Source organism: Macaca thibetana, chromosome 4 (assembly GCF_024542745.1).
Source record: "Macaca thibetana thibetana isolate TM-01 chromosome 4, ASM2454274v1, whole genome shotgun sequence".
Taxonomy (NCBI): domain Eukaryota; kingdom Metazoa; phylum Chordata; class Mammalia; order Primates; family Cercopithecidae; genus Macaca; species Macaca thibetana.
This window is the reverse complement of record NC_065581.1, coordinates 63,002,811-63,019,136: the sequence shown is the minus strand read 5'-3', so window position 1 is coordinate 63,019,136 and position 16,326 is coordinate 63,002,811. Positions and strand designations below refer to the sequence as shown.

General features: G+C 32.6%; 1 protein-coding gene across 1 annotated transcript in view; it reads left to right on the top strand.

The window, feature by feature from the left end:
* EYS (eyes shut homolog) overlaps positions 1-16,326 on the top strand; it is a 395,623-nt gene that overhangs the window by 223,894 nt on the left and 155,403 nt on the right. Inside the window, exons 3-4 of the mRNA XM_050788644.1 lie at positions 9,646-10,593; positions 14,247-14,360. Coding sequence (XP_050644601.1) covers positions 9,846-10,593; positions 14,247-14,360 — 862 coding nt within the window. The 5' untranslated portion in view covers positions 9,646-9,845. The remainder of the gene's footprint in view (positions 1-9,645; positions 10,594-14,246; positions 14,361-16,326) is intronic.

Sequence of the window (16,326 nt, the reverse complement as noted above, 5' to 3'; positions counted from 1 at the left end):
TTGATAAAATAGACCAATTTCTTGAATAACACAAACTATCAATACTTGCGGACAAAAAGATCATCTCAATAGGCCTACATGTATTTAGGAAATTGAATGAATAACTAATGCTCTTCCATAAAATAAATCACCTCTCTCAGATTAATTCCCTGGTAAATTCTACCAAGTATGAAAGAAAGAAATGATACCAATTCTTTATAACCCCTTCCAGTAAAATAGAAGCAGCTGGAACACTTCCTAAGTCATTTCTTGTGGCTAGCATTACCCTAATTCCAAAAGTAGACAAATATATTAAAATAAAGGAAAACTACAGACTAATAATTCTCATGAACATAGACACAACATTCTCAACAAATATTTAAACTTGAATCTAACAATAAGTAAAAGGAATAATAAATAATGAAAAACAGTATTTATACCACAGTGCAAAGTTAGCTCTCCATTTTAAAATTAATTATTGTAATCTACCATATCAATTCTCTAAAGGAAAAGTATTTTATAATTATATAAACTGATACAGAAAAAAATATTTTACAAAATTTAACAACTAATCTGGATGAAAACTCTCAGAAAGCCAAAAAATAGAGAAGAAAAGCATCAATTTAGTAAAGAATATCACTAAAATCCTACAGTTATGCTAATTAGTGTAGAAAAATGGATACGTTCCTCCAAAGGTCTAGAACAGGGCAAGAGTGTCCTCTCATCACTCCTATTCAACAGTAGGAAATTCTCGCTAGCACAATTAGAAAACAAAAGCAAGAAAATGTATGCAGACTAATAAGAAAGAGATAAAATGGTCTCTATTCCCAAATATTAAACAATGCCTTAAATAAGTCAGTATAGCATGTGTCCAGGATGAAATTTAATACTGTATACAAAAGTCAACTGCTTTCCCATGTAATAGCAATGAACAATTAATATTTAAATGAAAAATAATACCATTTGTAATAGTACCCAAAATAAATAAATAATTGGGTATATACCTATAAAATTATGTACCGACCTATACATGGAAAACTAAACTCAGATAAAAATCTAAATAAATATTATAAATAAATGGAAAGAGATTCCATGTTCATTAACTGGGAGCCTCAATATAATTAAGATTTCACTTCTTACCTGTGTGATCCATAGATTCAGTACAATCCCAATCAAAATTACATCAAGCTATTTTGCCAATATTGACACCCTGGTTATAGAGTTTTTATGCAAGGCAAAAGACTAGAATAAACCACCACGATACTGAAGAAAATAAGGTTGGAGAATACACTCTGCCTCATTTCAACATATAACCATTAAGCAACAATAATAAGGTAGCCTGATATCGACAAAAGAACAAGCATGTATATCAATGGAACAGAATAGAGAGTTCAAACATAGGACCACACAAATGTAATCAACTAATATGTGATGAACAATCAAATGCAGTTCAAAGCCAAAAGTATAGTCTTCTTATTAATTGGTTTTGGAAGAATTTGATATTCATATGAAAATAAAATGAACATAGGCATTGAATTTACAACTTATACTCTCCACAAAAATTAGATCAAAATTAATTACATACCTAAATGCAAAACACTTAACTACAAAATTTCTAGGAGAAAACATAATATAAATATAAAAATAATATATAATATATAATAAATATAAACATAAAATAAATATAAAATGTAGATGACCCTGGGCTTGGCAATACATTTTTTGATACAACACCGTAAGCATAATTCCATGACAGAAAATGGAAATTTGGACTTTATTAAAATTAAAATCTGCCTTGAAGTGACATTGTTAAGATAATAAAAATAACTACTTGGAGAAATATTGGCAAAACACTTATCTGATAAAGGATTTTTATCCAAATGTAAAAGGATTCTTACAACTCAATAATAATAATAAAACAAAGAACTAATTAAATGTGCATAAGATCTGAATAGACAATTCAACCCCCAAAATATATAGATGGTAAATAAGCATATAAAAATGTGTTCAGCATCATTTGTCATTAGAAATTTAAGCAAGCAACAATGAGATATCAGTAAATACCTATTTAAATGGCTAAAATCCAAAGAACTCACACTACTACCGCTGGCAAAGATGCAAAGTAATGATAACTCTTGATTAATTGCTGGTAAAAATTTTAAAAAATTATGGTACCACCACTTTGGAAGACAGTTTAATAGTTTCTTCCAAAACTAAGTATAGTTTATTACATTCCAAAGCATTCGTATGACAATGGAGGCAGGGTTAAAAGGGTGATAGTGAAACTTGACAAATACTACCTCAAGACAGGTGATCAAGGTTAACATTAATGGTGACTACTTATATTCCATATGATGTGATGAAAATGACACTTTACTGCTTCACTTTTTAAAGAAGATTTTACTTCTGTGGTCTTTCTCCCCAATACGCACTACTTTTATACAACAATGGAAAAGAAATCAGATGAATCATAATTGCAGGGTGTTCCTCTACAAATACTTAACCAATAGTCCTAAAAAATGTCAAGGTCATCAAAACAAGGCAAGTAACAACCAGGAAGAACCTAAGAAGATATGACTACTATATGCAATGTAGTAGCCTGAATAGGATCCTAGAAAAGAAAAGGGGACATAATGTAAAAACTGAAAAAGTCTGAAGAAAGCATTGACATTAAGTAAAATTAATTAATTAGTTAATATACTATTAACTCATTAATTATGACAAATGTATTATACTAATATGAAACATTAAAAAATCATAGAAACTGGACAATATGGTACACATGAGAACATTCAGCACTCTCTTCCTAATAACTTTGTAAATTTAAAACTCTACTTTTTTAAAATATGCATTCAAAAGTTAATATAATAAAGATCCCTATGCAGTATTTTCTGGGATGTAATTTTTCAACTTCTTTGAGTTAATACCAAAAGTATGATTTGTGTGATTTGAGTATGATTATTGGATCACATGGTAAGAGTATGTTTAGTTTTGTAAGACATCCTTATGCTCTTTATAGCAACTTTATTCATAATTGTCAAAACATGGAAGCAAAACATTTTTGTCTATAAGTCACATATAGCCTTTGACTTTGTACATGCTTAAGCTATCTGAATTTCAACGAAAGGTCAATGTTTAAACAAATAACCTTTTTTTTTTTTTTCATGAAAGCTAAAACATATAGACAATGGAAAAGAAGTTATACTTAATTTTTTTAAAAATCAATAATCTATACGACCATATGTGGAGAAAGGAAAAGGAAGTACAAAATAAGGCTTAATTTATTTAACATTTTATTTTATAAAACCAGCTCTGTTTGTTAAAAGCAAATATTGGTAAAGGTATGATGCTATTATCTCATCCATTTCTGTTTAATGATAGTATTTTCACCCTCTAGTTAATGGCAAAGTTGTCTAGATAATATTTTTTAAGGTAAGCTTAAAGTGTTTCAAAAAAAAAAAAACTAATTTCTTGCAGCATATTTTAATATGTCAAAAATAATCTATATGCTTTTTTATAATGTCACATATGGAAATATATTTTGATTAAAATTTAACCACAAACTAAAGAAAAGTTAATACAAAATTTATAATTGCAATTGAAATGATATCTTGAATGGTAAATCATTTATACTCTGTGAATCAGTGAGTTACTAAGCATCATTCATTCTTCACTCCAATTACAATATATTGATGTTTCTTTCCATTTCTTTACCACTTTTAATCCATATACTGTAGACCAACTGGATTATGGTAACTATAATTTAGATGTTTTTCTTAAATGTAGTTTTTCCTCATTAAAATGAAAATATTCTAGAAAAAAATTATCTCTGTTAAGAGATAAGAAATATGATCTTAAAAGAGTTGAATAATGAAACCTCGATGCAATCATTTAAATTCTCATTTTAATCATCTACAAAAGAGAAATAACTAACAATATCAATATGCTGTGATGACTCAGATTGAGATGAGGCTGCATACATCTCCCTTCTCCCACACACACACAAACGCACATGTATGCATGGACATTCACAGATATACTGATACTATTATCAATTATTTTCTATTCTAGATTACTTACACAAAACCAATTTCACTTCACAGAAGACAAACTCTGTTTCTAATAAGTACTCTTTAATACAGCTATTTAAAATTTCTGAGGCCTACTCATAGAGCATGTGAATTAAAAAGGAAAATATTTAAAAAAATAATGACATATTAAATTTAGTCTCTAAACATTTAAGCATGTTAAAAAGCATTATAAAATTATACATTTGTAAGTAGCTGAGTAATGAGCAAACAGAAAGTTCTGACCTTCCCCCCGCCCCAGGCGTCATCCACAATGCACTTCATTCCTTAGCTCATCTGTGACACTCACAGTCTTGTGGCTCTTTGTAACTCCTGACATCACTGACCCCTGCACATTCCCTACAATCACTTCATTCCTGACTGTTTATTCCATTTAGGATAATATAAACCTGGGAGACAGAAATAAGAGGGAACTGATGAAGGTACATTTCTGCCTATTATTTCTTCTTCAAAAAGGATACTATAATGTGAAGGCACTTGTAGAGTGGTGCTCAACCTAGAGATCTGAGTTTAAACACCGCTTTATGAAGAAGTTGATGTAGTAAATGAGATTTTAACTCTATTTTGGCAACTTGTTTACTTAATTCTCTTCTTCCACACACAATTTTTTCAAATATTTTTTCTAAATTTCATTTTTCTCTCCCTTAATCCCACCATACCACTCAAATCTACCTGCTCTTATAGCATCAACTGACCAGTTACTGAGTTTACCACCATTATGATCATCAAATATACAAAACTCACTTCATAATTTATAAAAGTACCAACTCTAAAAACTCTGAAAACCTTTCTCTTTGTCTTTCTTAACAAAATCCAAGGATAATTTGAGATACCTTCCTTCAGTTCTCTCTTGAATATTATTGTTCCTCAGGATTCTCAGTTGTCTTTTGCCTGAGCCACTTTGTTTAATGCTACGCCTTATTATGCCTTATTGGCAATCATGTTGTGAATATTCTTTCTCCTAAATTAGCTGCGTCCTTTGCCTCAGAAACCAAACTGGGTGTGCGCATTTGTGTATGAGATGGTAAATGTGACTGAGAACATGTGTTTTAGAGTCAGGTCAATCTACACACCACTGCTTATTGATTGTGTGAGCTTGGGCAAGTCCTTAGTCTTTCTGTGCTTCACTTTTCTCTATTTTTTTTATTTTTTACTCTTTTTATTTTTATTTCTTCAGACACTATGGTGACTTAAGTTTTCTCATTTTTAAAATGGGGCTGTGACTATTTACCTCACAGGATCATTGTTATAACCAAGACAGTGGACTAAAGAAGGATTGGTGTCTCCCACATAGTAGGTGCATAATCGATAAAATCAGTCACTACTCCCTTCAAAAATAATGAATAAATCAGCTGTCTCTTCTCCATTACTCTATCTCAGTTTTATTTTAAAATTTACCATTTTTTCCCTTTTCTAGTCTCCTTGCTAAAATGTTCATCATTCATACTGCTGGTAGCTATATTAGCATTTCTGAAACACACATTTTCACTCCCCTCCTATAATTTTAGTCCAATCTGTGGTAGGTAAAATTTGTTGCTTACTTTCTAGAGAACAGGCATAAATTATGACAACTTTTGTATCTGTTAATTTTATCTCTTCTAATTTTCCTCATTGTATATGTTTTGAAAGTACAATGTATAATTCATACAAATAAAAAGCTGCTTATTGTGGAGGTCATAGTCCTTAAAGAAGTGAAACATGAAAAATATCAGGTATATAGAATCAACTACAAGCTTATTAAAGGCTTCCATAGTTTATAATATTGTCTGTTGAATGCAAATAAAAATAAATTACATCTGTCATCTCCAATATTTACTCAGCTATCTTTAATTGAATGTCTGTTATATGCCAACTATTATAAGGAGCATGTTCTATTCAAATTATTTTTTGGCTTATATAAAATTTATTTGTTTAAACCTATTTCCTTAGTTTTTGAAAGATGTCATTTAAGATGACAGCTATTTGTGAAAGGAAGAAATATTGTTCATGTTTTCTTAACTACTGAATTTAAGTTGGGCTTTATTTTTTAGAATAACCTAACTACAAAGGTACTATAAAAGTGATACAGTTCATATTCATCTGAAATTACACATATTTTCCTGTGAAATATTTTTCTGGTAATGTAACCTGTCAAGTGATGTTATGGTTGTAATTATGTGCAATGCTGTCAATGTCTCCATCATAGTTCTGGGTTTCTGGACTTCTTGGCTCAAGAATTTATAAGATATTAATGGTAATATCACCTGGGATAAAATTACTTCCTCATTTTAACTCTTAAATACATTATAATCAATATGTGTGTTTAGAATTGAGGAGAATACCATTTGGCTTGCCATTTTGACAGGGTTTAAAGAATGTCTTTATAAATGAAAAGCTGAGACACATAACATCATACCTTTTGGGTCAAAATTACATCACATTTTTCAAATTTATAATGTTTATATTACTCTAGTTCCCAATAAAATCCAAAGCATTTTGTATTCAGCATGTATAGATATACAGTGACTTCACAAATGTTTTTCTGTTAGTGTTTTTTTTTTTTCCTTTGCTGCTATTTTCATTTATTTAAATTTTTACCAGGCGGAAATGCAATGCATCAAGCCACTTTCTCTTTGAAAACATAAATGCACAATAATTAGAGACCCAGCGTGCTCCAAGAAGCATGGGATTAGCCCTACAATAATGCGAGCTCACATCTGCAGTCAGTCTAAAAATGTCACACAGGCCTAATTTTGCTTCAATGCAAATGTAATTTGTTTCCTCGCATTTACATGTGGAAATAAATTTGTGACTGTGTTTAACTCATTTGCTATTTAATCTTTAGTGTATCCTTTTCAACTAAGCTACTGGGAAAATAATACACCTGTGCAGGTTGCTACTACTGTAAATTTGTGATTTACAGGTACAAAAGTATTTCAGTATTGCCTAGTGATTTGTATCTTTCTCTAAAACTTCACTTTCTCTCTTGTGATTTCTGAACATTTCTGCTAGAAAATCACTCAGATAAACCTTAAATTGAGTGTATGCTTAAGTGAATCAGACTTCTTCCCTCTTCCTTGCAGTCTTATTGCTCCAACTGGTCTTCCTGGATTTTCTTCTCTTTCTTTAGGTCAATAGCCTTGGAGATGTAGTAATTCTACCATTTTGATATTTATGGACTCCCACCAGTGTTATATTTGTATTGCCTCTGTACTAATCAGTCTTCATTATTGTTTCACTACTTTAATGTTGTTGTCTCCTCCACAAGTGTCTCAATTCTTTTAATTGCACTCACCAATATGTTCCTCACCTTGAAAGTAGACTAATACTATTAAATTATAATGAGTTCTCAATGTAGTTGACAGGTTCTTCAAAATTGTGACTTTAAGCAAAACGACACACAACACGTTGATCCTCAAATAACATCTTTTCCTCCTCTATCTTTTCATTATAACATTGAAGAGAGAACAAAATTGATTTGTCATATGTTGTTTTGCTTGAAGTCGCAGTTTCCAAGAACCTATGGACAAAGTTAAGTGAGGATTTATTTTATTTTTTTGTTAATCACCTGTATGAAATCTTCAAGAGGCTTTTCATTGCTCTCAAATAAAGTGTGAGCTCCTTTACTGAGAATGGCTGCTACTTCTTGATATAATCTCTTCCTAAATCGAGTGCTTATCTTTAATTGTAATTCCTTTTCCCTCTTTGATGAGAAAGCTCCACTTCTCTTACATCCTTAAAGGCATCCAGTGTCACATTCGCCTCAAAATCTTTAGATAGATGCTCTCTCCTGGAACATTTTTCCTTTGGCAATTTTCCCAGGTGATTCAATTTCATCATTTTAGCCTAGATTTTGTTTCCTAGCTTGGATTAAATGTCCTTGCTACATGTCTCATAGACCATTAGACTACTTTGTTGATAGCAATTTGATGATGTTGCTTGTGTAATGATCTGTCTCCTTCATTGAGTTCTTAATTCCTTCCATTGATACCTTATTCCAACTGATTATTGATGAATCCTGGTACTGAGCATATTGCCTTGCACATAGATTGAGCTCAAATATACTTGTTTGAATTATTTTTTAAAACCTTTAGCAAGATTAATAATTTAAATCTATAAAATTAACAAGGTGATTAATATATTTGAAATTAATGTGATTATGTAGAACGTTTAATCATGTAGAAGTTGTATTTTATCTTTCTATATGCATATTTGTGTTATGTCACATATGAATGTATATTTCATAGATTTCTAACATGTAGAACTGAAATTGCAAAGAGGTAATTTATAATTAAAATTTGATTTCTGCCTAATCTAGACTACCCATTAAGATATTAGACTTACCATAAAGATTTGATATGAATTAACAAATAAATTATATAATGGCATAACATAATTTAACAACATTTAATTGATCTTTATGGTACAGTAGAATGTGCCGACATTTTGAATCTGACAAACCTGAATTTTAATACAACATATACCACTTACCTGTTGGATGAAATTGTACAATAACAAAAATAAAAGTTACTATTTATTGAGTGACTCATATATGTTTACATAGTCATTCAATCTTCAATCTTACCTTGTTAATTAGCTGTACTTCTCCCCAGTGTACCTATTTGAAAGTGGAGATAATTAAATCTCAGGTTGCCTAAAGACATTAAATGAATGAATAACATAACTGACATCCAAAGAACACGTTTTTTTCACTGAACTTATTTACTTTTCTTCTCAAAATTTGAGTTTTATTGCGAGGATTGCAGTTTATTTGTTAATCAAGTAGTAGAGTGATTTGTACAGAGAAAACTTTCAATAATTGGTAGTTACCTTTAAAGAAAATAGGTCAATATATTAAACTCAGAAATCCTTTATGTTTTCTTGCCCTCTGGAACAACAGAATTGATGGACTGATTCCTCCTTTCAGTTACTACCGTTTTACTTATAATATTTTCATTACTGCTTTTTGACCTCTTTTTCCCTCTTTATCTGACACCTTCCACCATTCCTACAGAAGCTGATGAAGACTCGTTCCAGGTTTAGTCATTTGCACAACAGAATTATATATATATATATATATATATATGAGATCTCCCATCCTCTGGATAAAAGGAGCATGATTGTCACTATCAGGCATTTTAAGGCTTATTTTTATATAAAATATTACATTAAAAATATATTTAAATGATTTTTACTCTTCTATGATTTAAAGGTGTTTTTTGAAAACTAATCAGAAGAGGAATGCTTAGATCCCAGGAAAATTGAAACCATCTGTAAACAAATCTTGGCTGTGCTGTGTTTCGATTAGATTGAAGCTTGGTGTAAAGAGAAAATACAAAAGACCGCAGTAAGTTGCTGACTAAATTATGTCATGAAACCAGAACTTTTCAAAATCAGGTGACTACATAAAGCTTGACCAGATCAACATATCTTGATCATGTTTTTCTTGGCCTTCTTTCCCAAAGAAGGTCCCTAGCTGTTGGTGACATCTTTGCAGTGTAGGCTCTTATTAAATCTACAGAAAGAGCTAGCATTTTCTATACTATTAAGTAATTTAGGGAAAACGTCACTAACAATGTATGTTTTTTTCTGTTTAAAGGAATATTTACAACATTCAAATTCCTCCGTTTCTCCATCAAAGCACATTGCCATCAAAGCTACTTTGGGGACAGAAAAAAAGCCAATTCCATTTCCCAGGAATCCCTAACAACAACTTTGCTTGGAAATTTCCAGCAATACTTAAAACACCATTTTTGCAGCAATTCTTTACGATAAACTGTAAAATACAGTTGCCCGAAAATGACTGACAAATCAATCATCATTCTGAGCCTCATGGTTTTTCACAGTTCTTTTATAAATGGAAAAACATGTAGACGGGAATTGGTGGAAGAATGGCATCCACAACCCTCATCACATGTGGTAAATTGGACACTAACAGAAAACATCTGCTTGGACTACTACAGAGATTGCTGGGTTTTGGGTGTAAACACTAAAATAGATACTTCAGGCAATCAAGTTGTTCCCCAGATTTGCCCTTTGCAAATTCAATTAGGAGATATCCTTGTAATTTCTTCTGAACCATCTCTTCAATTTCCAGAAATAAATTTGATGAATGTTTCTGAAACATCTTTCATTGGCTGTGTGCAAAATACCACAACGGAAGATCAGTTACTTTTTGGTTGCAGACTAAAAGGAATGCACACTGTTAATTCTAAGTGGCTGAGTGTTGGAACACATTATTTTATCACAGTTATGGCAAGTGGTCCATCACCTTGTCCACTGGGACTTCGACTAAATGTGACAGTGAAACAGCAGTTCTGCCAGGAATCTCTGAGTTCAGAATTTTGCTCTGGTCATGGTAAATGTCTTAGTGAAGCTTGGAGCAAGACATATAACTGCCATTGCCAGCCTCCATTTTCTGGAAAATACTGCCAGGAACTTGATGCATGTTCTTTTAAACCATGTAAAAATGATGGCAGTTGCATTAATAAAAGAGGAAACTGGGATGAGCAAGGATATGAATGTGTCTGTCACCCACCATTTACAGGTAAGATTGTTTAAAATATATAATTTTATTAAAATAAACACAACAAATTTATAAATGGTTACTTAACAGAAATCAAACTGCATTTTAAAAATTTTAATAGATTCCTTAGATTTGGCTAAATATAGATTCTGGACATACACAAATCCTATCAGGGACCCTCCAAAATAAGCTTTTTGCTTAACTGAAAGAGGGCTCTTAGAAACATGTTTAATAGTGAAATATCTATATTTATATCTTTCCCAACATCCATTCTTAATGTCTCATACATTAAAACATAAGATTATCAGAATAATATAAAAGCTTTTAGTCACTGAATGAATTCCCAAGATCATGGTATTTAGATAGGTGATAACTTGATAATGAAGTATGCATCTGAGTAGAGGAAGTTAAGGAACTATGGTTGAAGGGAAGTCATTGAAATTGCTTGGCAGAATTGGAGAGGAACAGATAATTGTGAGCCAAGAGCAATGTTTTAAATGGATGTTGGTATGGCATCCAAACCTTGATTTATAGCTGATAGTGACAAGGATGAAAATAAGATGTTATAATTAATAACCGGTTGTGATAAGCACAATAAGAGGCAATAATCAGGAAAGGTTGTAAAAAGATGTTTGGTGAGTAATTAAGCCAGAGGAAAGACAATCTAAAAAAAAATGTAAATGATGCTGCCTGAGGCTAAAGTGAGGTTTGAAGGGAATAAAACTCTCTCTACTTGAGAATACACTAGAAGAATCTGGGGTCATAGAAGGAAAGTGCGGAGAAACATTGAAAATATGTAGGGAACATTTAAACCTTGGAAACTTGTGAAAGAATTTAGAGAGTTTGACAGAACTGGCGTGGAGAGTTACAAGTGAAATAAGACCACGATGATCTAACAAACAGAAGTATTTGACACGGCTAATAATAATAGTATAGGAAAAGAGCAGATTGGTATGTATTTTGGTCATAAGAGGAAGGAAGGTTAGAGCAGAGATATGTCTAGAACAGATCACCTGCAGAGATTTAACTGTAGTTGTGTTAGGCAGGCTTTAGGGGGATTCCTTTTCCCATGTGCCTGACGCTGACTCCATAGGAGCCAAAGGGGCTGTGTGGTAAGATGTAATGGGGGCCGACGGGGAGGCGGCGCACACTTGTAATCCCAGCATTTTGGGAGGCCGTGGTGGGCGGATCACTTGAGGTAAGGAGTTCAAGACCAGCCTGGCCAACATGGTGAAACTGCGTCTCTACAAAAATACAAAAATGTGCTGGGCATAATGGCGGGTGCCTGTAATCCCAGCTACTCGGGAGGCTGAGGCGGAAGAATCCCTTGAACCCGGAGGTGAAGTTTGTAGTTAGCTGAGATCGCACCATTGCGCTCCAGCGTGGGCAATGAAGCAAGACTCCGTCTAAAAATAAAATAAAATAAAACAACAACAAAAAAAGATGTAATGGAAGACCTCACTAAGCCATTGTAGGCTGTAAAAGTCACCTAATCCAATCTTTCAAATTCTCATTTTGAACTTGATAGCTCAGTACCAAGATCATTAGAGAAATTAATACCAATGATAGCCACTGAATATATTGTCTCTATAACGTGGATCAAATTATCATTTGACTGTACTGGCATTGGTGATAGAAGGTGCAAGTTATACCTCTGATTTACACTGGGGTATATCAGGTGATTAAAGTTAAGGCAGACTAGAGAAAATGTGAAAACACTCAAACTGCTGATTTGGAGTCAATGACAAAGCAATTTAATAGACAGTCTTTAAAGCATACATTTTCACCCGTCCAAAGAGTTTTAAAGAATATTTGGTCAGAAAATTTCTACCATGTGTCAGAATATTAATTTGCATGTATGCATTCATAGTTCATGGGATATTATTTTAGTGCTTTTATTATAACTGCATAGAATGGTTTGCTTCTTACTCAAATTTTCCTTCCTTCCTTTCTTCCTCCCTCCCTCCCTCCCTCCCTTCCTCCCTTCCTTCCTTCCACTCTCCCTCCCTCCTTTCCTTCCTTCCTTCCTTCCTTCCTTCCTTCCTTCCTTCCTTCCTTCCTTCCTTCCTTCCTTCCTTCCTTCCTTTCTCTTTCTTTCCCTATCTCTCTCTTTCTTTCTTACTTTCTTCTTTCTTTCTTTCAGCCATAGGTGCTTTAAATCATTAAACTTTGAGCACTATAAAATATCTAAATAATGCTTACTTATTTTTGTAACATTAAGAATACTCCACTTGCCACTTTAATTATAAATAATTACTTCAATTTTAAAATCAAAGAAGATAATGAATTATGTAGAATTGTGAAAACAATTGAGAGTGCTCGCTGCATTATTTTGTTAGAGCTGTCATAACAAAGTACCATAGACTGGATGGCTTAACTTATTTTCTCACAGTAGTAGATGCCAAAAGTCAAAGATTGGCAGGCATGTTTTCTTCTGAGATCGATTTGATTTGGCCACAGACTGCTATCTTCTTCCTGTGTCTTTACATTGTCATTGCTCAGTATGTTTCTGTGTGTAAATATTCTCCTCTTGAAAGCAGACCAGTCACGTTGGATTAGGATGCATCCTACTGACCTTATTTAACCTTAATTGTGTACTTCTCTAAATATATTGTCTTCAAATATAGATACTCTGTGATACTGAGGGTTAGGACTTCAACATATGAATGTGGTGGGGTTGGGTGGGCACAATTCAGCTCATAAAACTCACTAAGTTTTAATTAGGGCATGGCCTATTGAGCATTATACTGTTAATTTAGTTTTTATGTTTGGAAAACATTTTGAAACATGATTTTTATTTATATTTTCATTATTTATATTTTCATTACGTTTAGGGTTGCTTGGAGGCAAATGAAGAAAAAAGAGTTCTGCATTAGGCAGGGATGTCAGTATATAAGGAATATCAAAGATATCAATGATAATGGCAAAAACTGCTCATAAATTAAATTAAGAGCTTAATTAAACTGAGGAAAAAAACATATTGCCAAATTACATGCTGTTGTTTTGTAACATTTGTCCACTTGCTATGCTTGGGATTTCCAAAGCACATTCCTCTACTAAGAGTATTATAAGATGATTAAATATGCATAGAATGAGTACGTTATGGAAGGCTATGTTAACTGATGTAGTGGGACCACAATAGTATGTGTAAGTGAGATTTTGAAAATTTGCTATGGCAGCAAGTGCAAAGAAGTGTTGAATTTGCAAGTTTGTGCACATATTCTGAGAATCCAGGCAGCCATTTCTCCTTTTGAATTGTTCCCTTGGCTAGGGGGTAAGGCTGAGACACAATACACATTTGAATGTGTTACTTTGTAAATTATCATTGCAATACTAACAGTGTATGTTGAAAAACTGGTACTTTTATGTATTAATATTATCTACCATGAAAACACAATTAAAATTTAAAAATATTACATAAATAAAATAAAGCTCAAATACCACTAGCCAGAAAAAAATATTTGGATATTATAGTCTGGGGTCAGAAGATAAAAAACTTATGTAAAGTGCCAAAATTAATTTTTATTTCAATTTAAATGCATCATCGTAACATGGTTTCATAACTGAAATTGCATTTGTCAGAATTTGATATTTTCATTATTAAAGAATCAAGGGAAAACTGATGGTTATGATATTGATATGCAATGTAAAAAAACTTTTTTTCATTGTTATAGGAAAGAATTGCTCAGAAATAATTGGCCAGTGTCAACCACATGTCTGTTTCCATGGAAACTGCAGCAATATTACTTCAAATAGTTTCATTTGTGAATGTGATGAACAATTTTCAGGTAAAATATGCATATATATACATACATATACACAAATAACTTTAATTTTGTCTATGTATTTCAAATTAAATGTGAAATATTTCATTTCTTTTTGAAAAATACAATTTGAGAAGTTATATATACTGAATAATTTTATGGTAAAGTTTAATAAATCAATTTGGCTAATACAATTAAATCATACCACTGCTAAATGTTTTATAGCATAAGAAGAGTTTGACCAACAGTTCATATGCTTTTCACCATAAAATGACTTACATCTTTCTTCAAACTTGTATTTATGACCAATGAATTTGAAATTGTTCATGTCCTTATTTGGCACTTCTTGACCATGAAATTTTAGATTATGGACATTTTCACTGGACACATGTTGAGGTTTCTGTTAATTTCTTAAAAAAAAAAGTCTGCTAAAGGAAGATATTATTAAATCTCTTTTTGATATACAATATGCAGATAAAATATATATATTTTTAAATTATACTTTAAGTTGTGGGTTACATGTGAAGAATGTGCAATTTTGTTACATAGGTATGCATGTGCCATGGTGGTTTGCTCACCCATCAACCCATCACCTATATTAGGTATTTCTCCTAATGCAATCCCTCCCCTAACCCCTGACCCCCGACAGGCCCCAGTGTGTGATGTTCCCCTCCCTGTGTCCATGTGTTCTCATTGTTCACCTCTCACTTATGACTGAGAACATCCAGCATTTGGTTTTCTGATCTTGTGATAGTTTGCTGAGATTGATGGTTTCCAACTTCATCCATGTCCCTGCAAAGGACATGAAATCATCCTTTTTTATTTTTATTTTTATTTTTTTTTTTATGGCTGCATAGCATTCCATGGTGTATATGTGCCACATTTTCTTAATCCAGTCTATCATTGATGGACATTTGGGTTGGTTCCAAGTCTTTGCTATTATGAACTGTGCTGCAATAAACATTCATGTGCATGTATCTTCATCGTAGGATGATTTATAATCCTGTGGGTATATGTTCAGTAATGGGATTGCTGGGTCAAATGGTATTTCTAGTTCTACATCCTTGAGGAATCACCACACTGTCTTCCACAATGGTTGAACTAATTTACACTCCCACAAACAGTGTAAAAGCATTCCTACTTTTCCACAACCTCTCTAGCATCTGTTGTTTCCTGACTTTTTAATGATCACCATTCTAAATGGCATAAGATGGTATCGCATTGTGGTTTTGATTTGCATTTATCTAATGACCAGTGATGATGAGCATGTTTTCGTATGTCTGTTGGCTGCATAAATGTATTCTTTTGAGAAGTGTCTATTCATATCCTTTGCCCATTTCTTGATGGGGTTGCTTGCTTTTTTCTTGTAAATTTGTAAGTTATTTATAGGTTTTGGATATTAGCCCTTTGTCAGATGGATAGATTGCAAAATTTTTCTCCCTTTCCGTAGGTTGCCTGTTCACTCTGATGACAATTTCTTTTGCTGTGCAGAAGCTCTTTAGTTTAGTTAGATTCCATTTGTCAATTTTGGCTTTTGTTGCCATTGCTTTTGGTGTTTTAGACATGAGGTATTTGCCTGTGCCTATGCCTGAATGGTATTGTTCTAGGTTTTTGCTCAGGTTTTCTTCTAGGATTTTTATGATCCTAGGTCATATGTTTAAGTCTTTGATCCATCTTGAGTTGATTTTTGTGTAAGCCGCGAGGATGGGGTTCAGTTTCAGTTTTCAGCATATGGCTAGCCAATTTTCCCAACACCATTTATAAAATAGGGAATCTTTTCCCCATTGCTTTTTTGTGTCAGGTTTGTTGAAGATCAGATGGTGATAGATGTGCGGTGTTATTTCTGAGGTCTCCGTTCTGTTCCATTGGTCTATATATCTGTCTTGGTACTAGTGCCATGCTGTTCTGGTTACTGGAGCCTTGTAGTAAAATTTGAAGTTAGGTAGCTTGATGCCTCCAGCTTTGTTCTTCTTGACCAGGATTGTCCTGG